The sequence below is a fragment of the Vipera ursinii genome, assembly GCF_947247035.1.
Source record: "Vipera ursinii genome assembly, chromosome: 11".
In the NCBI taxonomy this organism is placed as follows: domain Eukaryota; kingdom Metazoa; phylum Chordata; class Lepidosauria; order Squamata; family Viperidae; genus Vipera; species Vipera ursinii.
The window spans coordinates 3,663,188-3,690,313 of record NC_139524.1 but is presented as its reverse complement, the minus strand read 5'-3'; the positions used below and the strand labels follow the sequence as shown (position 1 = coordinate 3,690,313).

At 44.9% G+C, this 27,126-nt stretch overlaps 1 protein-coding gene across 1 annotated transcript in view; it reads left to right on the top strand.

Moving 5' to 3' along the window:
• IQGAP1 (IQ motif containing GTPase activating protein 1) overlaps window positions 1–27,126 on the top strand; it is a 93,734-nt gene that overhangs the window by 18,450 nt on the left and 48,158 nt on the right. Inside the window, exons 3-11 of the mRNA XM_083371604.1 lie at window positions 8,145–8,301; window positions 8,677–8,754; window positions 11,611–11,687; window positions 20,170–20,237; window positions 20,505–20,618; window positions 20,838–21,016; window positions 22,838–22,928; window positions 25,536–25,699; window positions 26,086–26,170. Coding sequence (XP_083227730.1) covers window positions 8,145–8,301; window positions 8,677–8,754; window positions 11,611–11,687; window positions 20,170–20,237; window positions 20,505–20,618; window positions 20,838–21,016; window positions 22,838–22,928; window positions 25,536–25,699; window positions 26,086–26,170 — 1,013 coding nt within the window. The remainder of the gene's footprint in view (window positions 1–8,144; window positions 8,302–8,676; window positions 8,755–11,610; window positions 11,688–20,169; window positions 20,238–20,504; window positions 20,619–20,837; window positions 21,017–22,837; window positions 22,929–25,535; window positions 25,700–26,085; window positions 26,171–27,126) is intronic.

Below are 27,126 nucleotides of genomic sequence, written 5' to 3'. Positions count from 1 at the left end.
TGCAAGCATATGCACACACCTAATACTTAGAAGACAGAAACAAAACTCAATAATTTTCATAAAAGTAATAGAATGAAATATAATAGATTACAAGACTCTTCCCTTTGGAAACAAAGTTCAAATGCACCATATAGGAAATGCCCAGCTTGATAATTGTTTCTGATCTCTTTCTGGTCCTTTCTGGAATTTGGTTTTCAGATGAGCAAATTCCTCTCTGTTGCCTCTTACTTTGCACTTTGTTTTCAGATTACTGGCAAAAGAAACTTTGTCTTCTCTTGCATTTAGCAGAGAAAATCTTGAAATAATATTTGTTTCCAAATGGAGCATGAATCAGCAATGTAGCATGACTGGCAAAAAGAGGGGTGCATGGTTGGGATATGTTCAGTTCTAAGCAACACACTTTGATATGGTTCAGAGAAACTGGAGGAGTTCCAGAGATGGGCAACAGGATAATTTGAAGACTAGAAAGTGCCCAATGAAGAGAGATTGAAGTTGCTGGGTATATTTATCCTTGGGAAGGGAAGTCTGAACTTCTGTTCTTGATTGTACCAGAACAAAACCTGAAAGAATGGAAGTAGGTTACTATGAAGAAAGATTTCTTTCACTTAACTATGAGCCAGCAGTCTGCAGCAGCAGCCAAAAAAGCTAATATAATCCTGGGTTGTATAAACAGAGGCATAGAATCAAGATCACGCGAGGTATTGGTTCCGCTTTATAAAAACTTAGTAAGACCACACCTGGAATACTGAAGTCAGTTTTGGTCACCATATCACAAAAAAGATGTTGAGAGCTTGGAAAAAAATCAAAGAAGAGCAACTAAGATGATCAAAGGCCTGGAGACTAATACATACGAAGAACGGCTGCAGGACTTGGGTTTGGCCAGTCTAAAGAAAAGAAGAAATAGGGGAGACATGATAATATTGTTCCAGTATTTTGAGGGGCTGCCACAAAGAAGAGGGGGTCAGATTATTCACCAAAGCACCAGAGGGCAGGACAAGGAACAATGGCTAGAAATTGATCAAAGAGAGAAGCAACCTGGAATTAAGGAGAAACGAACAGCTTGCCCCCAGAAATTGTGGGCGCTCCATCACTGGAGATTTTTTAAGAAGAGACTGGACAATCACTTGTCTGGGATGGTATAGGTTCTCCTGCTTTAGGAGGGGGCTGGACTAGAAGACCTCCAAGGTCCCTTCCAGCTCTATTCTATTCTATTCTTATTGAACATTAGGAAAAACCTGTTATGATTACATCAATTCAACAATGGAAAGAATAACACTGGAGTTGGCAGTTTTCCCTTCGGCAGAGAAATTCAGGTAGTCTTCAACTTACGTCCATTCATTCAGCGACCTTTCAAAGTTAACAGCAGCACTGAAAAAATAGATTTATGACTGGTCTTCGAAGTTCTGGCTGCCGCAGCACCCTCATAATCATGTGAACGTGGATCTAAGCATTTGGGTGCCCAGCTTGCAGTTACGATATTGCAGCAAGTTGCAGCCCTTGATCACCGTTTGTGACCTTCCTATAAGCAAAGTCAGCAGGGAAGCCAGCAGCGGAAGTTGCTGGTGGCTCCGGAAGCTTCCTTCTTCTGCTTTTTTCTCATGCCTACAGCATCCCCCTATCAGCACATGACCTCCTCAGGCCCTCCCAAAGTCTTCCCCTCCAGGGCAACCCCACACATTCCTTGCCTTGGACTGGCTGTCTTCTTGCTTAATGACCCACACATCCCTGGCATTAGGATGGCAACTGGGACGGATGATAGCTTTATGACCTTGTCGTTAGGGACCAGCAATCCTGGTCTCGATTGTTGTGTGGAGGCTAAAGCAGCTGTGTGAGGGATCCTTCCAATTCTCTAAGTCTCTGGTTTCGGTGTATAGCAATCCCTTGCTGGGATGTAATTTTGGGTGTTCAAGGACGCCCGTCAGGAAAATACCCAGTTTGGGGAAAGCTGAAGTAACTCTACTGTGATGATCATGATTGCACTGCAATCCTATCTGTCTTTTTCTAGAATTACCAGGAGCCTTGGTATCTTGAAATGCTTGTTCGTGGTTCTAGAGCATTTCTGATGCTTTGAAGTGAAAATGTTTTTGATTTATTGATGCTTTGAGCAAAAGTCATACCGGTCAGACCGGTTCTTTTGCCATTCAGAGGAGTTTCTTTGTATTCCCACATATATGCTGATGTTGTTTGTCTCCATTCCTTCTTTTTTCTTGCCAGTTTTCTTGGATTTAGTAGTTTAAGTTGATTGTGTGCTTTGTGCCATCAAGTCAGTGTTGATTTTTAGTGAGAATGATTCTACAGATTTGTGACTTCTATTCTGTGTATAAAGTAGACTGTGGATTAATCACTTTTGAGCTGCTGCTTGCTACAGGTTATAGCTCAGTAATATGCAGAGTAAACCTTTCCCCTATTCATCAGATTGTCAACTGAAGCTAAGTAAAAAATGGATTTTTTTTAAAACTAAAGACAAGCTCCTGCTTTCTGGAATCAAGTTGGCAGCCCCTGAATTTTGACAGCCTGTCAGGACCCACCCCAAACCACGTCTTAGGAAGACAAAACTCTTGGAGCCAATTCTAGTCCAAAAAGAAATCTTTACTATGACATGCTTGGCTGTGGGAATACAAGACAGGATCTAATATTGTTGTACAAATTGAAACCTTATAAAGAGTTCCCTGTTCAACCCCCCTTCCCTAACCCCATTTGGTCAGCCCCCCATCATTTACCTCGTGTCATCCCTTTTGTGGGAAAAGGAACTTTGGATTTTATGGTTATTGCTCTTTTCCTTCAAAAGGAGACACAAGCCAGATGCCTCCTATCCTAGCCCTCCCTTTTGTTCCCCCAGTCCAAAAGGCTTCTCTGAATCTTTAAAATGCAGAAGGCAGGCTGAATCCACATTCGTTTCTTCCTCTTCCGGAGATGGCAGAATCCATGGAATAATGTTTTAAACATACATTTATGAATATGATATAATTGGATTCTGACACAGCCGTTGTTTCTCTTGCAGATTGATTTCTCCAGCATTTAGTTGATTTAGTCAGCCCAACTGAAGAGGTTCACGCAGTGTGGCTGATATTCTGGGCATGGGTGGAGTGATAAGAGCATCTTGGGCGTAGAATCCCCAACTTCAGCTGCTTTGCGGAAGTCTTTTTTACTCCGTAAGCATTTGGGACACGGCTTCCTTTTCTGTTTGTCTGCTGATGGGTTGGATGCCTTTTTCGGGTGTTTCTTTTTGCAGGTGAGATCAGCAAACATTGTGAAGCTTGGTATTTCTTTTTATCACGGCGACATTTGTGGAAGGCTGGAAAAGATTTTAGAGGCAGGATGCCCAGAGAGTAGGAATAGAAGCAGTCACCCTCTCCCCCTTCTCCCTCCCCCTCCCCACTAGATATGAAACTGCAGAGAACTGGGAGGAAAGCAATCATTCCCCTCGCTTGTTTCACATTTCTCTAGTGCTTCATTGGATCTTGAATATTACCATCTTTTGATGTAAGTGACAATAAAAAAACAGGAATGTAATTGGCTGCTCCCCCAAACACACACACAGATACATACACACACACACACACACACACACCCCTGCACACACAACATACCAACCTATAGTGATTGGATATTGTAGTGGTTGAAGCATCATCTTTGATGCAGAACATTGTGGTTCAGATTCTGGCTATTCTCTACCTTACCAAAAGGATCCTTTGTCAAAGAGCCGCTAACCTTTTGCCTGCCTACTTCAGATATGAGAGTGATGCGAACTAGGAGTTGTGCTGGCTCAGATGCCAACAGGATTAACAAGGTCCACATCAGATGTTGGGAAACCAAGACAATCTGCTCAATCTGGAACAAACCATACATGGATGAGACAAGAGAACCTGGAAGCGACGGAATGCTACTACAACACCAAACCTAACAGGGTGATATATGACACGCACGAGGGAATTATGAATGGGTAGAAGACTTACATCCATACCAACAGAAATACTTCTTATCCAACACTTCAACTTAGTGAAAGGGACACAACTTGAGATATACCAACTAGGCCTTCCATCCTGGACTCAAGACATCTTAGAAAAACAACTAAATGTGCAGCCAACCCTGAAGCTGGAATGTCACTGCCACCCCTCCATTACTATATCCTGCAACTGATATGAGGCATGTGATAATGGATCAAGTAGCTACACGCAGCCCTTGAGACGGGATTACCAAGGCTCAGTGGAGAGATTCCATCACAAAAATCCCTACTACCACCACAACTCAAGGAAATGAACTGATGTACACTACAGCTGCTGTAATAACAGGGATGCTTGGCTACACAATCAGGAAGGTCAGCAACACACAAACACACAGACACAGACACAGAGCCTAAGATCAAGGCAACTTGGAGGTTAGTCAGCTAATGGAACTACAGAAAGGTGTGAACATTAAGGGTAATACTCAGCTATTGAAAAAAAATACAAGGACCTGATGCCATCTGAAGCCTTTAAGACTACTAAACAAAGGGACACAGTATTGGCTACTAGACTAAGGAGATACGCTAGAGAAACAGAGACCAAGAAGATCAACGCTCTGTTCTCCAAAGAACCATCTACATGTGCAAAGGGGCTACACCTGCCAGTGCTTCCGGCCCTGTTCATGCATGCGTAAACGAGCTGTGCAATCCGCCCAGCGCTAGTGGTCCTGTTCACGCATGCGCAAGTGGGCTACACACACACACACATGGCGCTAGCTGCCCCATTCATGCATGGACAAATGGGCTATGTACACCTGCCCAGCGCTAGCGGTCCCATTTGTGCTTGTTCACCTTTGCAAATGGGGCCGCAGGCTCTAGCGTGAGTGTGGGGGGAGTCTGCGCACACCAGCCAGCCATTTTCACGGCTTGCTGGCCAAGAGGCCACAGCCCAATAGTGGGCCGCAGACCATAGGTTGGGGACCCCTGCCTTAGTGAATCTCCAGGGCAGATTATTGATTATTGCTGCAATATCTCAGGGAGCCACCAGGGGGAATAGGTCCTATACTTTTAATGCATTGTCCTATTTTCCACCTAAGTCTGCGGTACCCAGGTGAATCACTGGGGGTGCTATGTTCTCTGTGTCTAATGTACATCATTCCTATATTCCACCAGGGTTATTCTATAATCATTACCATTTCTTTAGAGATTTAAGTATACCTTGGACTAATAATATTATGCAATCTTCCTGTTCTTCCTGTTATTTGCCCTTTATGTCCTAGAATCCAATTCAGCCACAGGAGCAGTTTTACTGTAGGAGGATTATGTTGACCCATTGATATTGCCTCCTGTTGGCTGACTGGAGTATATGTAGTCCTCAACTTACAACCTCAAATTTTCTGTGGCTAAGTGAAACATTTGTTAACATTTTATGACTTTTCATGCCACAATTGTTAAGTGATTCACTGCAGTTGTTAAGTTAATAACACGGTCGTCAAGTGAATATGGCTTCCCCATTGACTTGCTTGTCAGAAGGTCACAAAAAGGGATCACGTTACCCCAGGACACGATAATTGTCGTAAATGGGTCAGTTGTCAAGCATCTGAATTTTGATCAGGTGACTATGGGGATGTTGCAATGGTTATAAGTGTGAAAAATGGTCATGAGTCACTTTTTTAGCGCCGTTGTAATTTTGAATGATCTTATTCTTTGATAAAGTGACTAAATTAGTAGACCAGCAAAACGCTGTGGACGTAGGAGACTTCAGTAAGGCATTTGACAAAGTAGACCACAATCTGCTGGAAAAGCTAGAAAAAGGTGGGATAGCCAACAATACCATCAGATGGATCCGTAGCTGGCTGGCAAACCATACTCAACAAGTAGTCCTCAATGGTAATAAATCCACATGGAGAGAAGTAAGCAGTGGGGTACCACAAGGTTCCATCCATGTCAATATCTTCATAAATGACTTAGACGAGGGAATTGAAGGGGAACTCATCAAATTTGCAGATGACACCAAACTGGCAGGAGTAGCCAATCGATAGGCTCTATCCAACAAAATGAGTTTCCTGTGGAGAAAAGCAAAGTTTTACATTTAGGCAGGAAAAGTCACAAGGTTTAAGTACAGATTAGATGAGGCCTGGCTTAAAAACAGTAACTGTGAGAGGGACTTAACCATGAGCCAGCCATGTGCAGCAGCAGCCAAAAAACCTTATACAATCCTGGGTTGTATAAATAGAGGCATAGACTCAAGATCACACAAAGTAATATTACCGCTTTATAAAACCCTAGTAAGACCACACCTGGAATAGTGCAACCAATTTTAGTTACCATACTACAAAAAAGATGTTGAGATTTTGGAAAAAGTTCAGAGAAGAGCAACTAAGATGATCAAAGGCCTGGAGACTAAAACGTGAAGAATGGCTGCAGGACTTGGGTTTGACTTGTCTAAAAAAAAGAAGAAATAGGGGTGAGATGATAGCAGTGTTCCAGTATTTGAGGGGCTGCCACAAAGAAGAGGGGAGGGGGGTCATGTTATTCTCCAGAGCACCAGAAGGCAGGACAAGAAACAATTGTTGGAAATTGACCAAAGAAGCATCCTGGAATTAAGGAGAAACTTCCTGACAGTGAGGATAATTTACCAGTGGAACAGTTTGCCACCAGAAATCATGGGCACTCCATCACTGGAGATTTTTAAGAAGAGACTGGACAGTCACTTGTCTGAGATGGTATAGGTTCTGCTTGAGCAGGGGACTGGACTAGAAGACCTCCAAGGTCCCTTCCAGATTCTATTCTATTCTATTCTATTCTATTCTATTTTTTCTATTTTTTTCTATTCTATTCTATTCTATTCTATTCTATTCTATTCTATTCTATTCTATTCTATTCTATTCTATTCTATTCTATTCTATTCTATTCTAACCAAATGAACTGTTGTAAGTCCAGGACTATATAGGTACTATATATGGAACCTATAGATCATACTGAACCTGCTTACCCACTTTATACAGCAGAGGCGTCTTATCTTGTGAAGATTCGTGTGTTGGTCAGAGCCATGCAGGGCTTTTTAAATTTCCCTTCTGTATTGCCTAATGAAACAAGTGTGTTTACAAAGGAAGACGAATCTACAGTAGGTGTCCCAGGATAATGTTGCAGGATCCAATCTGGGTCGGTCACCAGGACCAGAGTTTTTGTCTTCCGAGTTTCCAGATTCATCCTCAGGGAACTTCTCTCTAGAAGAGTTGTGTGCTGTTCTCTGTGTGGTATTTATAGTGCCTGTTGTAACTGGATGTTGATGGAGGTGTGTTGATGGCTGTGCTGACCAGCCCTCGCCTTATAAGTACTTGATAGGCTGGTGGTAAATCAGCACTCCTGTTGACCAACGAGGGGCCCATTTCCCAGGTTTTAGTCTCATCCCTGGCTGGTTTTGTGACTGCTCGTCCGACAATCTTAGTAGCTGCAAAGTTGAATTTGTGTCCTTGCTCATGGCAATGTGAGGTTTACGTGTGAGTTCGGGTCTCCTTGGCTGACCGCTCACTTATGCTCTTGCAATCTGGTGGCTAGCTTCCTCCTTGTCTGTCCCACATAGTCCCAGGGGCAATCCATGCAGGGGGTTCAGTAGATTACATTGGAAGTATCTCCCTTCTCTAAGCAATCTTTACAATGCATAATTTGTCCTCATATGGTAGCTTCTGGGTGGTGTGTGATGCCCACTTGCAGATCTCGGCAGCTATATTCTACTGCTTCTGAAATGTTTTTGATGTATGGCAGTGTGTGCCATGTGGTTGGTCTTGCACCCTGTTTCCTCCTTTCTCTCCCCACCGTGTTGTGCAGAGATCTTGTGACAAGTGATTGTGGGTACCCATTCTGCTTGAATTGTTCACGTAGGTACCTGTTCTCCAGCTGTTTGGCTTGCTGGGTGCCACGGTGGGTTTTCACCCTGCCATATAGTGTTCTGATGCAACTCTTTGCATGTGACAGTGAATACAAAACCGCTGGTCCCAGTGACTGACCCAGACTGGATCATGTAGGTTTAATTTCTTGACTGATGCCTTTAATTTTGTTATTCACTTTGATATCAATTGTATTTCCACAGTTGTAACATTTCTCATTTTCAATTGCCCTCCAAAGGACTTATGAGCAAGTTTTCATTTTGATTCTCCTGGAAATCCTTCCCTAACTGGCTTCTGCCCTCTTTTCTCAGGTGGATGGAAGCATGTCTGAACGAAGAGCTGCCCCCCACAACGGAGCTGGAGGAAGGGCTCAGGAATGGGGTCCACCTGGCTAAGCTTGGAAACTTTTTCTCTCCTAAAGTGGTGTCTCTCAAAAAAATTTATGATCGTGAGCAAACTAGGTACAAGGTAGGCGAACGTTTCCTGTTCTGCTGGATAAGGAAGTTTTAGTTTAAAAAGAAAAAGGATTCAAGAAACAACACGTAGATGAGAAAAAGGCCATCGTTGCTAACATGAGGGATGTGGTCAATCATTAAGCTTGAACTAAAATGGTGCATCAAATGAAGTCAGTTAAGAAGCTGTTGCGGTCTGCTTGATCCCATAAAGCCTTTTGAGAAAGAAGGGTCTGGCCCCACGGGCCAAAGTGCTCCTCTCCTACAGTATGTAGAAATGCTTTCATTCGCACCACGTTTCTTGATCGGTGAAGCTGTTGGCCAACCTGCCCTGGAGCTGCAGTGCCTCTCTGACCTTTTGCATTTACTTTCTTCTCCCTCTGTGTTTCAGGCCACAGGACTCCACTTCCGTCATACCGACAATGTAATTCAGTGGCTGAATGCAATGGCTGAAATTGGCCTTCCTAAGGTAACTTGCTTGGAATGGAAGCCAGGTGGGGTCCATTCGAATGGGGGAGTGGCTGAAAGCATCTCCTTCCCCACCCCCTGCCCATCCTGGTCCAGTTTTTGATTCTAAAAACTTTCCAGATTTAACTTCATATGAGCAAGAATTATTTGATGAATGGAATGAATTGGGAATATTTTGGGAACTGCATGAACGGTTCCATGGAAAAAATGTAGGCATGGGGAGGGACCACATGTTACATGGTGCACTGGGTGGGTGGGACGATTAAAGGGAAGACAGTTTTGAGACCTATTCAGTATTCCCCCTGCCATCTTTTTTGTCTGTGATAGTCTTACTGCTATTCAGGATTTGTTAAAGAGCAATCAGAGGCTGTGTATTTTTTATTTGAAAACAAAAAGTTACTTTGTGACCAATTCCCACATTTACGACTTTCTCAGTTCTCCTCTCTCTCTCTCTCTCTCTCTCCTTCTCCCTCCCTCCCTCTCTCTCCCTCCCTCTCTCTCTCTCTCCTTCTCCATTATGGTAAGTTAGTCTTCATTACCTTGTGCCTAACTCTTTTCTTTCTGCTATTCTCTTCAGTGCAGTATATTCCTAAAAGTGCTAAGGGCAAGTTAACAAGCTTAGCTCTGTAATTAGTTGATTAGAAGCCTCCGCCTGTCTTGCAGTTGCTGCCTGAAATTGACAAGTATCTAATCTGTTTAATGTTAAAGGCTTTTGCTTGCTTCTTACTTCCCAGTGAGCTAGGCAAATAGCTGGTGATAGCACATTCTTTTCAGTGTGTATTTTTTATTGTATGCCCCATTTAGTCTCTTGTAATTCCTTCCTCTCTAATGAATGTAAATAAAAACATTCATTCTCTTCTTGCTAACTATCCCAGTACTGGGATAAATATTCCAAAGGGCAGAGAGTGAAGAACAAGTGTTGGAGAGAGACTGGCCAAGATGGGTGCGGGGGGGGGGGGGCGGGGAGGAGTTAAACAGGGAATTAGTCTGGAATCTCTTTGTGAGCACAGGAAGACAAAGTTCAATCCTCCTTGAATGCTGTTAAACCTTATGTAGTTTTACCCAGGTGCAAACTGTTAGTTTGAGAATATTTTTATGTTTAAAAATATTTTATGTTTAAAAATATTTTAAGTAAAATATTTTTAATATTTTACTTAAACAATAAATCAGTAAATTGGGACCTTTACTTGATTGTTTGCACCTGACATTTACCCAGATACAAACTCAGTCTGAGAAGATTCCTGCGTATAGGTTTGAGTAAGAAAATAAGTTAATTAAACTCTGGTTGTTCCTGCCTGACAAAAAGGATATGAGATTTGCCCATTTACCTAACTGTCTCATGAATTGAGTTCATGAAGCCTGCCCTACCATTTGGGCTCACCCTGCTATTCATGATCGTATTTGATGCTATAAAGCAAAGGAAGGCTGAAGTAAAATCATAAGCACAGTTCCAGAGACATGATTTTTCACTTTGTGATCACTTTGCTGGTCAAAGTGATTTGCTTAACTACCAAGTTGTGGTCCCAGTTGAAGTTACTAACCAAGAACTACCTGTATTCTTGATTTTAGTGTGACCCTAAAATTAAACAGTACACGTAGCTCTCAACTTATAACCACAATTGGGATAGGAATCTGGGTCATTGAGCAAAGCTGTTGTTAAGAGAGATGGTCAGCTGACTGTTTTGCTCAGTGACTACAATCACAGAACTCCCTATTGTGGTTGTTAAGTGATCTGGTCGTTAAATGGATGGAACAAAGGAATTGCCTGCTGAAGGATTTCAGCTCCATTAGAGTGAAAGGACTGTCTGCCAGAGGATTTCAGCTCTGCAAAAGGGAAAGTGACTCCCCAAGATCTGAGGTTTTTCACATCGAGTAATCTTGTGGGGAGCTGCAAAATGAGCAATCCATCTTGCAACAAAGAAAAGCTAGGACCTGGATAACTAAAACTAATTTTGCAATACTCTTGAGAGCTAATTTTGAAGATCTGGTCAAACAAGTAACTGGGAATCATGAAAATTATCTGTCAGACCCTCATTTATTTTATGGCTTTTCTTTCTATGTTCGGGTCTGCCATTCTTGTGGGAGTGGGGAGGAGGATGCTCTGCTATTCTGCTGGCAGAGGGGGAGGCTGGTACGGGCCATAAACGTAAGAAGGACTGTGTCCTGGGCCATCTGTCTTATCTCCGCACCAAGGGAAGGAGGCCAAGAGGAACCCCAAACCCTGAGAATGGTGCCTAGGAACTGCACTTATCAATTTGATTCCCACAACAACTTTGCACCTGAGGATTGGATGAAATCAAACCGGACATTTGGCCGTTGGGGTGGAGTCTGTAAGGCATGCTTTAATGTAACATTTCGCGCGGGAAAATACTAGGATCTTGCTTTGCTTTCTTGCTGTCACTGCCTCTCAATAAGACCTTTTGAGATAATGCCTGTCTCAAGGGTTCTGCTTTCTTCGGAGGACTAGCTGAGGCAGGATCTTAATTATCTGACTGGATCTCTTGCTCCCATTCAACCCTGACTGGAACTGGCCTCAGAGAAAGGAAGTGAACCAGAGCAATGCCATCTGCCCTGAACCAATCCAAAAGGATACCATGGTTAATGGTATTGAAGGCTGCTGAGAGGTCAAGAAGCGGTCCTCTAGTCTAAAAACATAACCAGTAACTTTTGCATGGGTTTGCGATCCTCTCTCCTTTCACTTGTCACAAGATTTGCAGTCTTTCCTCTGCTCCCAAGAGTTAAAGGCCACCTAGATCCCTGAATGGAGATAAGCATTGTGAAAAAAGGTTCTTTTTGAATGCAAATTTGAACATTATTGATAATTTTTTTCTCTTTCTTCCCTTTTTGCACTCTTCAGATTTTTTACCCAGAGACAACAGATATCTATGATCGGAAGAACATGCCACGCTGCATCTATTGTATCCATGCACTCAGGTAAAGATAAGAAACCTGTTAAATCATCAAAATATTGACATAATGCTTTGTAAGTGTTTTAGAGAGAATGATTAGAAGAAAAAAACGATATATAATAATTTAAATATTGCATAGCATCCACATATAGGAGTTGATGTGGGGGATTTTGTATCTTGAGGTTAGAGACAAAATTGACCTTTTGCAATGCATAATAAAATGAGCACATATATAAATGTGTTGAAGAAAAATCCCTCTTGAGAATAGTAGCATGATCGTTGTGGGAGTGGTTATGAATCAGAATTTAGCATTATAAACAGGATCAGGATTGCTGGCCTGATGGTCTGTCTTCTGTTGTCTGTCCTAAAAGAAGAACGAATACTTCACAAAGGTTTGGTGCATTTGCTGATATTAAAAGAAAAATTACTTTGGGAAAAACCCAGTTTCAGACATTGATTTGTTTAGTAAATATCCGGAACAATGGAGGACAAAGTTTTGCAGCAGCAATAACTTGGACAAGGGCTCTCTTTGTTTACACATACACACACGTGTAAAAACCTCCTCTTCTTCCCCTCCATCCACTTACACATATGTGGAAAGGAAGCCAGTGGCCTGATCATCCCTCCTTCCGTGCTTCCCCACCCTGGCACTAGAAAGTTGGAAAGTCTTTATTTCTAGCCTGGGGTGGGCACGGAGAGGCATGCGTTGCTGCCCTGCCTTCCTGGGGCTGTGCAGAAAAATGAAGCAGCTTGGGACCTTCCCTGCCAGCTTCCTTGTTGACTTTCTGAGGAAGCCGACAGGGATGATTGCAAATGGTGATCACATGATTGTGGAAGACTTGGCAACCCATCATAAATGCAAACATTGGGCAAGAGTTCACATCACAATTGTGTGACAGTGTGGGCGCGGCAACAGCCATAATTTTGGAAACCAGTTGTACTGTATGTCCCTTTGTTCAGCACAGTTGTAATTTCATTAATTGAGGACTGTAATTTAAATAAACCCTCATCCATATGAGTTTATGTAATCAAATTGCCTTGAGTGTGCTGTTATTGAAGAGTGGATTTTGCTGTGATTGGATTTCTCTGTTAACTGCTGCAGGCTGGATTTATTCATTCAGAAGGCCTAGGCCAGTGATGGCGAACCTTTTAGAGACCGAGTGCCCAAACTGTAACCCAAAACCCACTTATGTATCGTTGGGTGTCGGGTGGGTGTGGCCAATTTTATGGGCATGGCGCATTGTGTGGGCGTGGCTGTGGTGGTAATGGCAGACTGGGTGGGACTAAAAACTTCAATCAATCAATTCTAACTTTGCGGGATCTTTTTTTCCCCCACAAGAAGTTGAAATTGATTGAACCTCCCCCTTTTTTTGGGACATGGCAGCGGAGGCCTAAAGCGAAAAGGTTTTATAAAACCCAGCTGAAGGACTGGGGCGCCGCCGCCTGTGCCCACAGAGAAGGCTCTGCCTGCCACCTGTGGCACGCGTGCCATAGGTTCGCCACCACAGGCCTAGGCCAAATACAATAGGATCAACTGAGAGAAAAGTAGCTAGAACCTGCTAATAAGAATATTCATAGTAAAAAGGCTGAGAAGCCATTCTGACAGCAGTGTTCGTTTTTGTGCCTTTTTCTCTTGTGACAAGCTGAACATATGGGAGAATGGCTTCCCACTTGTCTCTTGTTTTGGCCGTGTTTAGGTCTGACATCAGGCTGTTTGTGTGAGAATTGAGTTTAGCATCGTTCCGGCAGGGTTAATAACCAGGGAACAGGAAGCGATGCATAAGGAGGGTGAGAGGGCCTAAAGAAAGAGGACTGAAAACATGGTTGCAAACAATTCCTCACCAGGCAAAAACTGGAAGATAGCAAAGGAGCTAGTCTGGGCTGCACAAGCAGCTTGGAGAAAAGGTCAGCAGCAGAAAAGACATCTTGAAAGTGCAAAGACGTCCCACAGCCAAAAGGTGTGTAGGCTGGGTCTTGGGGAGACTGGAGTTCTGAAGAGTGGCGATTTTCAAATACTTGAAGGGATGTCACACTTCCGTCACTGCTATTTTTGCACGATAGGGAATAATTTTATTTAACTATTACATTTAGGTTCTGCTGTGGTTAAATAGCTTGTGACAGCTAGTGGGGGTTTTAAAACATCTTTGGTAGGAATAACGCCAGCCCAAATCCAAACAACGTAACTATAAACAACTGAAGGCCTAAACACCTAAAAAAATAAAATAAAGATATAGCCAGTGAAATCAGAGAGCCCTGAAGGTTTCTGTTTTTCACTCTTTCTGAATTCAGTCAGGAGGCAGACGAGCCCGACTTGCACATTATATTGGTCACACATTTAGACAGCCTAAGTCCAAAGGGTCACTCAGGGCAGCCTAACACATTAAACGTTGAATAAATACAGAGGAAATGCTGTGCAACATAAAGTAAAATGCAAGCAGTGTGTATATCACAATTCAGAAAAGGCACAACACCTTTCCCCTTCACCCACCATTAAAAAAGAATCTGTCCAAACACCTGTCCCAAACTACCTTGTCCCAGTCCTAGGAAAACAGACAGGTCGGCTGAAGGCAGACAAGGTGGGGGCCCTCCATGTCTTGGGGGGATGGTCTTCCCTAGGCAGGTGCAGTGGCAGAGCAGACCTGTTTTCTGGGCCCTGAGTGTGGATCCTCCTCAAAGAAATAGTCACGAGAGGAGGCGGGGGTGTGTGTACTGCAAATAGGCAGGTCCTCAGCCGTTGAGGGCATAATGGGTGATCACAAGCATCAGGGTTGGGTCTGGCAATCAGTGTAGCTCTTCTGGCAGAGGCGTCAGATGGGGCACCATGAGAGCCAGTAGTTCCCTGCCCAGTGTCATGGAGAGAAAAGCTACTTGTGAAAAGCTACTAGCCGCGAGATGGTATCCAGGAGCTCATGAAGATTTTGTGATGGGATCGTGCTGTGAGATTCCCAGGGGCAGGGCTGGATTTTAGAGGAACAATGGATAGCAAAGCTTAGATAGTTTGGTTGGGAGGAAGAGGGGGAAGACGGCTCCCCCCTGGATGTCCTAGGAGTCTTATGTTTAATGGGGCAAGGCATCTGCTTTAGTTTGGCAAGATTTTTTTAGGTGAAGAAGAATAAAGGAAATTGCCTTGAAGTAATTCAGTGTCTTTCTTGGTATCCGTAGCCTGATAGATTTGCAGCCAGGGACTTCTGCAACCATTACAGCAGCAGCGCCCCTAGCTTGTCTCTGTGGCCCACTTCCATCGTGAGGACCCTGTCACCAGTCGCCTCTGGGTACTGCTCCCAGCTGCTGGGAGAGGGTCCCATGTGACCTCAGCTGCTCAGCGGGCATTATAACTGTGGCAGGATCTGCAAGGAGAGGAGTTCTCACAGCTGGGCTGCCCCTGAAGTCCTGCTCCAGCAGGTCTCCGCAAAAGCGCCTGCCATGCCACATGCCTGCCCGTCTGCCTTTCATTGTGTCGCGGGTAGAGAGAGCTTTTACTTCAGTCTGTCTAAATGGTCATCTGTCTCACCACAATAATCATTGAAGAGCCAAGCCAACGGAGTAGACAACAGGCTTTAAATAATAACTCTACCTTGTGGTCAGGCACGCTCTACCTGAGGCTACTCTTGAAAAGTATCCGGAAGCTTCAGCTGGTGCAGAATGCAGCCACACGAGCCAGACACAGGGTGCCCAAAGAAGGGCACATGTAAGGCCTTTGTTATGGAGTGACTACAGTTTTAAATTTGGTTTTATTGGGTTAATTGTTACATATTCATTACATTTATTGTTTAATTCTTTTTAAAATTTTGTATTTTATGTTTTTAACTTTATCGTTGTGAGCCGCCCTGAGTCCTTAGGGAGAAGGGCGGCATATTTATTTATTTATTTGTTTTTATATATATATATAAAAATTTATATATAAATTTAATAAATTCAATTCAATTCAATTCAATTCAGCTGCACTGGCTGCCAGTTCGCTTCAGTGTCCAATTCAGGTGCTGATCAACCCTTACAAAGCCCTACATGGCACTGGCCCAGGCTAACCTAGGAACCTCCTTCGCCCCATCACATCAGCCTGTCCCATTCGGATCAGGCTGGGAAGGTGTGCTGCAGACCCCGTCAGCGACTGGCAGGTCTAGGAAGAGAGCCTGCCTGCAGAGGTGAGGAAGACCCGCAGTCTCTGGGCCTTCTGCAAAGGGGTCAAAACGTGGCTCTGCAGCCATGCGTTCAGAGGGGGCAAAGAGCCAATAGAAGCATGGGATGGCTAGCCCCAGGAGAAACCCCTTCCCTGTATGAACAACTGCTAACCCCCCATTTTCAAACTCACCGTTTGAAATTTTGTAACGTTGCTTTTATGAATGTAAAATTTTTTAATGTTATTCTAATTTTAATGTTAATTTTGTTTATATTGTACACCACCTCAAGCCCCTCTCTGTGGGAGATGGATGGTTAAGAAATACAAAATATAAACAAACAAACACATCTTGAGAGCTTTCAGTAAAGCTGGCAGGATCAAAGCCAATTTAATCCCTGAGAATGGGGTTCCAAAGGGCAGGCAGAACAACTGAGGACCCCACCTTTTCTTTGGCCAGTGGGATCCGCAGTCTCATCTCTTGCTGGATTTGATGGCATGGGCAGAAACAGCCAGGGAGAGGTGGTCTTGTGAATTGTTATTGTTGTTTGTTGCACAGTCAGCTGGATGTTCAGACTGGATTTGGCATTTCTGTCCGCCTATTTTGTCCTTCCCAAGGACCTGGGATAGGCAGATGTGAATGTTTGATGGTTTTACTGGTATCATTGCTTTGGGATCTTTCTCTTGTCTTCCAAGTCATTCCCATGTACCGTTACACCTCAGGAAGTGACCGAGTGACAGTGAGCAGAGCCTTCCAGTCTAGGAAGAGACACAATTCGCACGTAACACAAAGTTGTGCAAAAGCCTTCCTGGCCTTGGCTGCTTCAGTTTACTGCCACCACCAGTTGCATCACCAACCACGTTTCCTGACAATTTGGCCATCTGACTGGCACTAATAGGTGGGTCTCTGTTCTCCTGTATTGCCCATCCCAATGATCCTGCCATCCACGTCCCATGCCAGTTTTAACCCATCACGTGCAGAGTTTCCCTGTCACCGCTATCACCGAAAAGACTACTAGATTTTATTTCAAAGGCATACGCTGCACTTCCCTTCATCAGATGGACGGAGCAACTTAACTCATGAAAGATTTAAATATATTGGGACCTTACCTGTGAATAGTTGTGTTTATTCAAACTTTCCAAGGCAGTCTGCAACCTATGAATCTGTGAGTGTCAGATGTCCAGCTAGCAAATCCAAGAAAGGAACTCCTGGGACATTGTTCTTCCCACAAGTAACACTTTTATCGAGTACACTGCATTGGTACAAAAGAAGCAAAACCAGCTCTGAATTTCCCACTCGAATGTCCACATAATTAAACTTGAATTCCCCCTTTGGCCATCCCCTTCAGTCTATTGTGATGTCCAATCACATATGCTCCTTTTGTTATGGGAACTGCCTGGACCATTTAAACACCTGCGCAGCTTGGCCTTGAAAGGATGAGCAGGGTTTCACGATCTGCAGACCGATTCTTGGCATTCCATTCCCATCCCAGGCAATTCAATCCCCTCTCCCAATTGTTGTCAAGTTAAGAGCGGAGAAGAAACTAGGTGAAAAGCGAATCACTCTTGACAGTGAGTTCAGCTGTCTTCTGCAATTTGCTGGCAGTGTTTCTTCCAAAATGAAGGCCCATCAGAGATTGTGAGGATCAATGTATCCATCTCCCAGATCTCAAAGCGATATCCTCCTCATTCTTCAGGACCTTTGTTTTCTGTCAACCTGGGAGTGTCAAATACCAGAATGTGTTTCTACTTACTTCTGTAGTGTCCTAATCAAGGGAAAATGTTTTCTTTCTGGGAGCAGCCCATGACTTAAGCCCAGTAGTCAGATGGTTGCTTGCTTGATGATCATGGTGATCAGTAAAAATGGAAACCGTCTGCCATGCTGGCTTCTTTTTTTTTAAAAAAAAACATGCTAGTTTTTGTTGGTCATGTTGTATTCTTCTTCGGCAGCTGCTTAACCTAAAAGACGACCCCAAGAACTGAAGCCCTGGCCTTAACGCTTCAGTTTGGGGATGGGTGGCCGCTGTCCTCCTCCCTCTGCTCTCTTACCCTGTTGGACGCCTTTCACTCTGCTTCTGCAGCAGAGCACAGTGTCCTCTCTCCAGACCCGGCTGGGGTGTAATCTCCGAGCTGATCGTCCCTTGTGCTCAGCCAGAAAGAGCAAAGCCAATCGACCTCCTTCGGTGCCTTCTCGTCTTCTTGCTTGTCCTCTTGTTTGTGCATCCTAATTGTAAACGTCCCAGCAGTTTTCTCCTTCCCTAAGACAGTCGTAGGTTAGTAATTCACAGTCAACAAATGATTTTATGTGCCAGTAGAGTGGACGCGGTGGCTCAGTGGGTTAGGACGCTGAGCTTGTCGATCAGAAGGTCGGCAGTTTGGCGGGTCGAATCCCGAGTGCCGTGTAACAGAGTGAGCGCCTGTTACTCGTCCCAGCTTCTGCCAACCTAGACATAAAAATGCAAGTAAAAACATAGGGACCACTACGGTGGGAAGGTAACAGCGCTCCGTGCACCTTTGGCGTCTAGTCATGCCGGCCACGTGACCACGGAGACGTCCTCGGACAAGCGCTGGCTCTTCGGCTTTGAAACGGAGATGAGCACTGGCCCCTACAGTCGGAAACGACTAGCACGCATGTGCGGGGGAACCTTTACCTTTAGAGTGGACTTAATGAATACACCTGATCAGTTAGGCACCTACATGATCCCATGGGCAGAAATTGGGGCAAGGAGACTCTGGGTCTGAGGTGTTACCTTATGTGTTGAGGGTTTCAGTGTGGAACTGGGAGCCAGATGGCACAGATTTTAGTTGCCCTTCAGTGACCGAAGCACCCTGGTTGCCTTTGGGCCGGTCCCATTCCCTCGGTCCCACCTGCCTCATAGAGTTGTTGGAGGGAGAAATAAAAGAGTGGGGGGGAAGCGCTTTGTAGACTTTCTTTTTTTTGCTGGGTGAAAGGCAGCTATAAATCTAATGAAAACAAAAAAATTTAAAAGGAGGACAGTGAAATGTGCCAAACATCCAGAGATTCACTCTGCTTTCACTCGTTTTGGGTTTCTCTGCCATTGAGCTATCTTGTCAGTTTTGGTTGGCAACCATCTGTGTGCAATCTTTGTTGTTCTCTTAGAAACAAAATTATATGCCCGGCTAAAAGCAATTAAGACAGCTGAAGTCAGTTTACGCAGCCTCTTGGAGGGGTAAATATAGCCAGGTCAAGGCATATCCGTAGGGATTCTTGGCGGGTTGGTAGGAAGGCTGGAAGAAAGACCAAGCACTCCCAATTTTCATCCTGGGCTTGAAAAAAAGCCTGGGAAGAAGGGATTTAAATTCTTTTAACGATTTCTCTGATGTTGGAAGTTCTTCTGCCAATGTTTCCCCTTCTGCATTTTACCTATCCCAGGGATAGGCAACCTTGGTTCTTTTAGTGACTCGTGGACTTCAACTCCCAGAATTCCTGAGCCAGCATATGGCTCAGCTTGGAAACCTCTCCCCTTTCCCTCAGCATGGCTGGCTCAGGAATTCTGGGAGTTGAAGTCCATGAGTCATAAAAGAGCCAAGGTTGCCCTACCCCTAACCTATCCCAATCCTGCCCTTAAAAACACCTTTGAGGATCCTGTAGAATCTGGGCTTCCTGGGCCTTAGTCCCTGGCCTTCAGGATTTTATGATCCCATTGGCCCCCTCTTCCTATCCTGCTGCTCGGGAGACATAGGGCACCCCAAATGGTGAAGACTCTGCTGCGCCCGGCCCTGCCAACCAGATGGGAATGGAGGGGGGAGTGTAACGAAGCCCTTATTTTAAGCAGGCCCAACTCAGTCGCTAGGTCAGAGTCCCAAGGAGGCCAAAGAGAGAAGGAAGGAGCATGAACTTAAACATTTCATAGTTCTCCCCGGGAAACTAAACATAGTTGGGCCTGGGTAGTATTGGAAGCGGAGGGAGTGGGGAATCATCAGGGCTGAAGGCCTGGCTGCAAAAGCCAACCAGGTGCCCAAAGAAGGCAGCATCAAGCTACAGGATGGCCAAGGAGACCCCCTGGTCATGGGCATAAGCTCCCCAGAACTGATGGCCTCAGCCAACTTGTCCGGATTCGGGGTCTCTGGGCAGAGGCACTTCCTCTCCCTCACTTGCAGCCACTGAGAATAGCAGCGTGGACCGAGCAAACCCCAAATGCACCAATGAAGCAGACACCACTGATCATTTGGACCCAAGACCAAATGAACATTTATTTTGAAAAAAATAATAATTCTCTGCTCTTCTTGCAAGAATAATCTTGTGTGTGTGTGTGTGTGTGTGTGTGTGTGTGTGTGTGTTTGTAAGGACATTCATAATGGGTAAATCTGAGCTTAGGTCATGGAATGGGGCCGGGGCTTTCGGTATGCTTGACTTTCCATCTTTTTTCAGCCTGTACCTGTTCAAGCTGGGATTAGCTCCACAGATTCAGGATCTGTATGGCAAAGTGGATTTCACAGGTGAGAGAAGCCTTTCCTTTCTGCTGCTCTGCCCACTAAGGGGGGTGGGGGGGTTACAAGACCTTCAGAAAGGGCATCTGCTGGACCTTCTGTCTGCCTTTGCTTCCTGCCAAAGGACCAGCCCTCCACGGGGAGGCCCTGGCGATTGCCCAGGCCCGAGAATGGGAGGAGCAGCCCTGCAGGAGAAGCTCCTGGCGTCTCTCTGCCTCTGCCTTCCTGCACCTGGGGCTGCCCGTCCCAAGAGGTCACCTGTCCCTTCTGTTTCAGAGGAAGAAATCAGTAACATGAGGAGCGAACTGGAGAAGTATGGCATCCAGATGCCTGCCTTTGGCAAGATCGGCGGAATTCTAGCTAACGAGCTGTCTCTGGACGAAGCAGCATGTAAGAGGAAATCGGGTCCCCTTTCTTCTTATTGGAGAGGTTTCCAAATTTAGAGACTGGGCTACAGACGCGCTGTGTGTTCTCCAGTACCAGAATGGCAGAATATTCGGCCCAGAGAAACGCAGCGGCTCTTCTGGCCAGGCCTCTCTGCAGGGCGGGAGTCCGGCCTTTGGGACTGTACTGCGGAGCCGAGCTTTTCTCACCTTTTCTCCCCTGCAGTGCACGCAGCCGTGATCGCCATTAATGAAGCCATCGACCGTCAGATTCCCGCTGAGACCTTTTCGGCCATGCAAAACCCCAACGCCGTGCTGGTGAATCTCGATGAGACCCTGGCCCTCGTCTATCAGGGCACCCTCTTCCAAGCCAAGCAGGAGAAGGCAGAAAACACACGGAAGAGGGTAACATTCTCTCAAGGGTGGGATGGCTGTGGATTCGGACCGCTGATATTTGAGTGTTTCTCACACCAGAGCCCAAGGTGTAGCAGTGGGGCCCTACGTTGCATTTTGGGGGGGGCCTGGACTGAACCCTAAGACATAGTGGACAGGTGGAGCCTCAGGATCCAGAGGTTTGTCATCTTCAGCTCTGTATGGGGTGGCAGTGCCCCAGACAGATCTGGTGTGCAACTTGAGGGTTCTCCTAGATTCGTGACTGCTGCTCAAAGAGCAGGTAGCAGTCGTGGCTAGGAAAGCCTTTTCACAACTTTGGGTTGTGTGCCAGTTGTGCCCTTTTCTGGATCGTGAGGCCCTGCGCTCAGTCACTGATGCCCTGGTCATCTCCCATTTGAATTATTGCAACATTACGTGGGGCTACCCTTGAAGAGCATTTGGAAGCTACAATTGGTTCATAATGCAATAGTGTGGACAGTTCTGGAGGCTGCTCAGGTGACAGGTGTAGCCTCATTGTTATGTGAGCTGTGCTGGCTGCCGATCTGCTTCCGGGTCCAATTCAAGGTGTTGGTCATTTACCTTGAAAGCCCTCTGTGGGTCCAGGATATCCGAGGAGCTGGCAGAAGTGGCCTACTGCAGATCCCGTCAGCCAAGGAACTGTGGCTGGTGTGGGTCCAGGAGAAGAGCCTTTTCTGCCTCTGCCCCTGCCCTTTGGAACATCTTGCCACAGGAGGCGAGATTGCCCACCCACCCCCTTTAGCCTTCAAGGAAGGCCTTAAAATATGGCTGTGCTGGTTGGCATTGGGTCCCAAAGGAGAAGCTGTTGCTGGGAAGTGGCTGGTCCAGTCACACAGAAGGCACCCCCACCCCCACCTCACCCATGATTTTTTTTAGTTTCGTTTTAATTTTTTGTAATTTTAATGTTTCTAAATTTATAATTGTTTTGATGTGTATCTTTTATTTCACTGTAAGCTGCTTGAGAGGGGCAGCAGATACATTTAATTATTAATAAAATAGTAGTAATAATGGGGCAGGATGTTTCCTTTTATGTATTTATTCTTCTTTGATGGACTTATTCTTTCCCATCCAAGAGGGCCCTTGGGGGCCTGTGCCCGACGTTCCCTCCCAAAGGCCTGTGTTAGTTAGAACAGAGGTCCCCAACCTTTGGGGCACCAGGGACCGGTTCCGTGGAGAAAGGTTTTTCCATGGAGCGGAGGGTGCGTGGCTTTGTGTGGTGCCTGTATCTCACAGATGGGGCTTTCCTTGTTTGTGTGGATCGCTTCCTGGCATGCCGTGGCCCGGTACTGGTCCACGGACCAGGGATTGGGGACCTCTGAGTTAGAATGACGGTTTTTTGACTTCAGTAAGTCTCTGCAGGGGAACTAACAATAAATCAGACTGATATCTATTAGAATATATTCGTAATATTTACATAAGTTTAAAACCCAAAGCTTTTTAGAAAGTTACCAAATAGTGAGGGGAATAGATTAGATAAACGCTGCCTCAACTTGAAATGTCATTTGAAATTCTGGAATTTGGGTTAATAATTTGGTCTCTGGTTGATGTCCTATTTCCGTCACTTTTCATTTGTTCCTTCAAAAACCTTTGGCAGTTTATAACTTCTTGAGAGGTTGTTTGCAAATTTAATTACCTTTATCTTTAGTGATGCTTTGTTACCTGCCATTACTTATTAGAAGAAGAAGCTCCTGCTGGATCTCTGTGTAGCCTCAAGGCCTTTGCAGCTCCTGCCTCTGTGACCATCGAGGCCCTAGTGGGAGCTTATCGGCCTGAGGGGATCTCTTGAGTTCCTAAACGGTGCCGGTTTGCCTCTAGGTTGCCCCCGAGGATGCAGGAAGGGAGCGAGATGTGTATGAAGAGCTCCTGACTCAAGCAGAGATTCAGGGCAACGTCAACCAAGTTAATAGTAAGTGTTTATTCTAGGATTCCTTTTCTGGCCCTCTTGTGTGAAAGCACCTCCAGGGAGCAGCAAATCCTTCCACGTTCCCGGGCCTGCTTGACTGGAATGCTCTGCTCATAGTTTCCTTCCTCTTCTAAAGTTGAAATTAGAAATTTAACTCGAAATAAGCAGCATAGCTGAAAGGCGTCGGGTGATTAAATGCTTCCAGACTCCCCTCGCAGATGCATGCAGCTCCCGCTCTTCAAACTTTCCAGAAGTCCCTTAAGATCCGGCTTGGTTCCTGAGCCTGGGGCTGGGGTATCTCTGGAGCCCCTCTGGAGCTGCTGTTGGTTTTTGGAATCGGTGTGCTTTCATCCTGGCACTTAGCTTTCTTTTTTTTTTAAGATAATATAAACCACCCAGGATCCTTTTAGAGTCAAGCTACCTTATTTATGCAGTAAACAAATAGCAGCGAAAAGCTTAGGCCAGGGGTAGGCAACCTCGGCTCTTTTATGACTCATGGACTTCAACTCCCAGAATTCCTGAGTCAGCTATGCTGACTCAGGAATCCTGGGAGTTGAAGTCCATGAGTCATAAAAGAGCCGAGGTTGCCTACCCCTGGCTTAGGCCTTCTGTTGTTTAGACAGGATGGAAATGGAAAAGCGGTTTTACCTCTCCAAGCTTGGGCAGATGGGCAATCCCCAAAGACTTGTCTTGTAAAGTACTTCTGAGTTCATTCAATTGTATTAATGTCTGTTATGTGCCAAAGATTCCAAACAGTTGAGCAATATTCTAGGATTAGCCTAACGTAGGTTTTCTAAGCTCTACTGAGCGATAGTTTAATTTATTTTTTATTTTAATTCCATTTATATCCCGCCCTTCTCCGAAGACTCAGGGCAGCTTACAATCTAAGCACAAATCAAATGTGCTTAGCAATAGTCTTCATTCTATGTATATGCCTGCTTATTAGGGCTTTCACACACACCCCAAGCGGCATTTTTACAAAGTCAGTTTATTGCCCCCAACAATCTGGGTCCTCATTTTACCTACCTCGGAAGGATGGAAGGCTGAGTCAACCTTGAGCCTGGTGGGACTCGAACCTGCACTAATTGCAGGCAGCTGGTGTTACTTAAGGAGGCATTAGCCCACTGCTCCACCAAGGCATTTGGTGGATAGGGTATTTCCAGGGAAAAAATACTTCATAGAGTTACATTCACAAGTTTTAGTGCTTTTTTTTTAGCAATGCCGTTATAATGAATTTTAGAAAATAAATCGTTAGGGATGAGTATACCCAGGTCCTTAACAAAATGAGGTCAGTGCCACCTAACTTATACTTTACATTCTGGTTTTGTTTTCCAATATGTAAACTGAACATTTCTTAACCAAAATTTGAAGTTGCCAGTTTGAAGACTATTTCAAAACGTGGTGGATATCATTTTGCAAAACAAGTGAATTTTCAGTAGTATTAAACAATTTTACATCATCAGCAAAGAGGACACAGGCGCTTTAAAGTTATCACATAAGTCATTTACATGAATCAGGAAAAGAGTATGTCCTAAGACGCTGCCCTGAGGAACACCACTGTTAGTTGATCCCGGATCAGACATTGAGTTGCCTATTTTAACTTTCTGCAGCCTGTTAGACAAAATAGCAGCGATCCACTTGGGTAAAAGTCCAGAAAAAAGGGGGGGTTTACCTATGTGGGTTTTCATGGGAAAACCTCAGAGCTGACTTTGCTTCTGTTGTGCCTAAGTGGATCTTTCAATAAGGTTTTACTCTTGGTAATTACTACATGCCAGGAGTTTGGGGTTTTTTTGGACACTGGCCTTTGAGGCCCGATCTTCGCTCCTTTCGCCGCGATCTGAAAACATACCTGTTCGAACAAGCCGGCCTGGCCTGAGGGGGGACTGGTGGGGTATTTTACTATTATTTTATTGGGGTTTTATTATGTATCAACTGTTTTTATGGGCATGTATTTAATTACCTTTTAATTTTTGTAACTCCGTGTTTTATTCTTGCCCTGTACACCGCCCTGAGTCCTTCGGGAGAAGGGCGGTATAGAAATATTAATAAATTAAATTAAATTAAAATTAAATACCAGCGGTGTATAAGTTGAAAAGAAGGGGCGCCAAAGCAGAGCGTTGTGGTAGTCCATTGCTTAGTATTTTAGGACCACTAATATCTTCTCCCATAGTCACAGGAAAAATTCTGCCAGCAAACCTTGTTATTGCTAAGTCACGTACTTTTTGGCATGCTGTTGCTTGTATTAATTTATATAACAATCCATGTTTCCTCACTTTTGTCATATGCTGCACTTGCAACTATAAAGGCAGATAATATTTTTGTTTTGCCTGGTATCCTCCTCCTATATAAGTTGTTAGTGAAAGCTAACATGATCGGGGCAATTTCGAGTGGGGCAAAATACAGCAAAATCTGAGCAGCTTTATAACCTTAGCCGGTTTCTTTCTGACCGGCAGCTGGGAACCGTACAAGGCCTTCTTGATTCCGAAGGCCTTGCCGTGACCCCTGGGCTACAGGAACCTGTGGATGTGTTTCCCTTTTTTTTAAAATTGCAATGGATGAAGGGGGAAATCTGATTGGGTTCCCTGTAGATTTCCTTTTCTTTCTCTCCAGCACGTTCAGCCTTAGCTAAGATTGATCTGGCTCTGGACCAGGGAGACGCAGCTGCCTTGTACAGAGCTTTGTCTTCAGCTGCCCTGGGCCTCCGTGTGCTGCATCCCGAAAACAGCGATTGGTACTTCAAGCAGCTTCTTCGCGAGAAGCAAGAGAAGCAAAAGGTAGGAAAGAGAAGTACAGTGCCGGTCTGGGCTCTCCTTGGGCTGTTGCTGTGGGAAAGTCTGCAACATTGGAACGCAGACTGGGCTGTGTGCCTGATCAGTGCTGGGAGCGGTACCCACAGTAGGGCACCCTAATTATTATTTTTCCTGAGATGCCCTTGCATTGATAGCACCAGAAAAAGTCCCTGCTTCCTCTTAAGCAGATTTCTAGAGACAGGAGTAGCAAGGAAATACGGAAGGGCTGTAGAGTGAAGTTGCTGTTTCACTCTTTGTTTGCAGCTTCTCATTTTGTTCTGGTTCAGAGGCAGTTTAGGGCAGAGCACCCTCAACCTGGCAAAGGCAGGGGAGGCAGTAAAAAAACCAACCCTCTTCTTTTTCATTTTCAGGATGGCAGAGATGGACCTCTGCAAAAGGAGGAGTTGCAGGCCGGGATCAATCAGGCCAACACTGCAGCGCAGCAGTACCAGCAGAGTAAGTCTTTTTAGGCTGAGCTCAGCATGAAAGAAACCCCATCTAGGAGAAGCATAGATACATTTGGGCCCAGAGAGAGCGCGCAGCTTTTGTCATTCAGCTGGATGGGTAGGGTTCCTTATTTTTCAAGCACGTTAAGGCCAATTTACAGCCTAGTTACATGTTCCCCTTCAAAATATTGGGAAATCACACTAGTAGTTGTGTTGGAAAGCATTCTGATTCCCGTAAAATTTTTAAAAAAAACTATCCATGTCCTACAAGCTCAGAGGTAGAGAGATAAAGTTTATTTCAGAGTAAGTAGATTATATTAGAGAAGGAAAACCGTCAGATAGAAGAGCAAGCCCAGTGGATGAGAATGACCACCAGAAGCAAGAGATGGAGAAGCTGATCTACAGCGGTGGAGGTCAGAAATAGCTTTCAGGTCCTTGCAGTTGAGGTGGGCTCCAAGTATTCTGGGGATACTGCAGAACAGAAAACAGGAGTCCATAAAGGACAGACCGGAGGCAAGTGTCCCTTACAAGAAGGCAAGGGGAAGAGGCATATGAGGAGTTGGTGATTCTTCTACAAGGAATTCAAACACATCTATGCCAACTGTACCTGCTGCCCTGTGAAGTGACTTATTTGCCAAAAGGGAAAGTATGACTTCCAAACTTAACAACTCCACTGACAATTACACTCTCCTACCCAGAGAAATAGCATAGCGATCAATAGCTACAGCTGAACCGCCATAGACTTTGCCAACGTTGGGATGAAGCTCCAGCCTCTGGGAGCTCAATTTCAGCTCAGCACCTGAAGAGAAAAGGATTTCATTGGGCTGCACCTTATGTCACGTACCAGAGGTGCTTTCTTTCAAAAGGCAACTGGACTGCCTTGGTGCTTTCACTGAAGACATTTGACTTCTCATCCAAAAAGCTTTTTCGGTTCTGGCTGGATGACGGGGAATGGAAGGATTTATA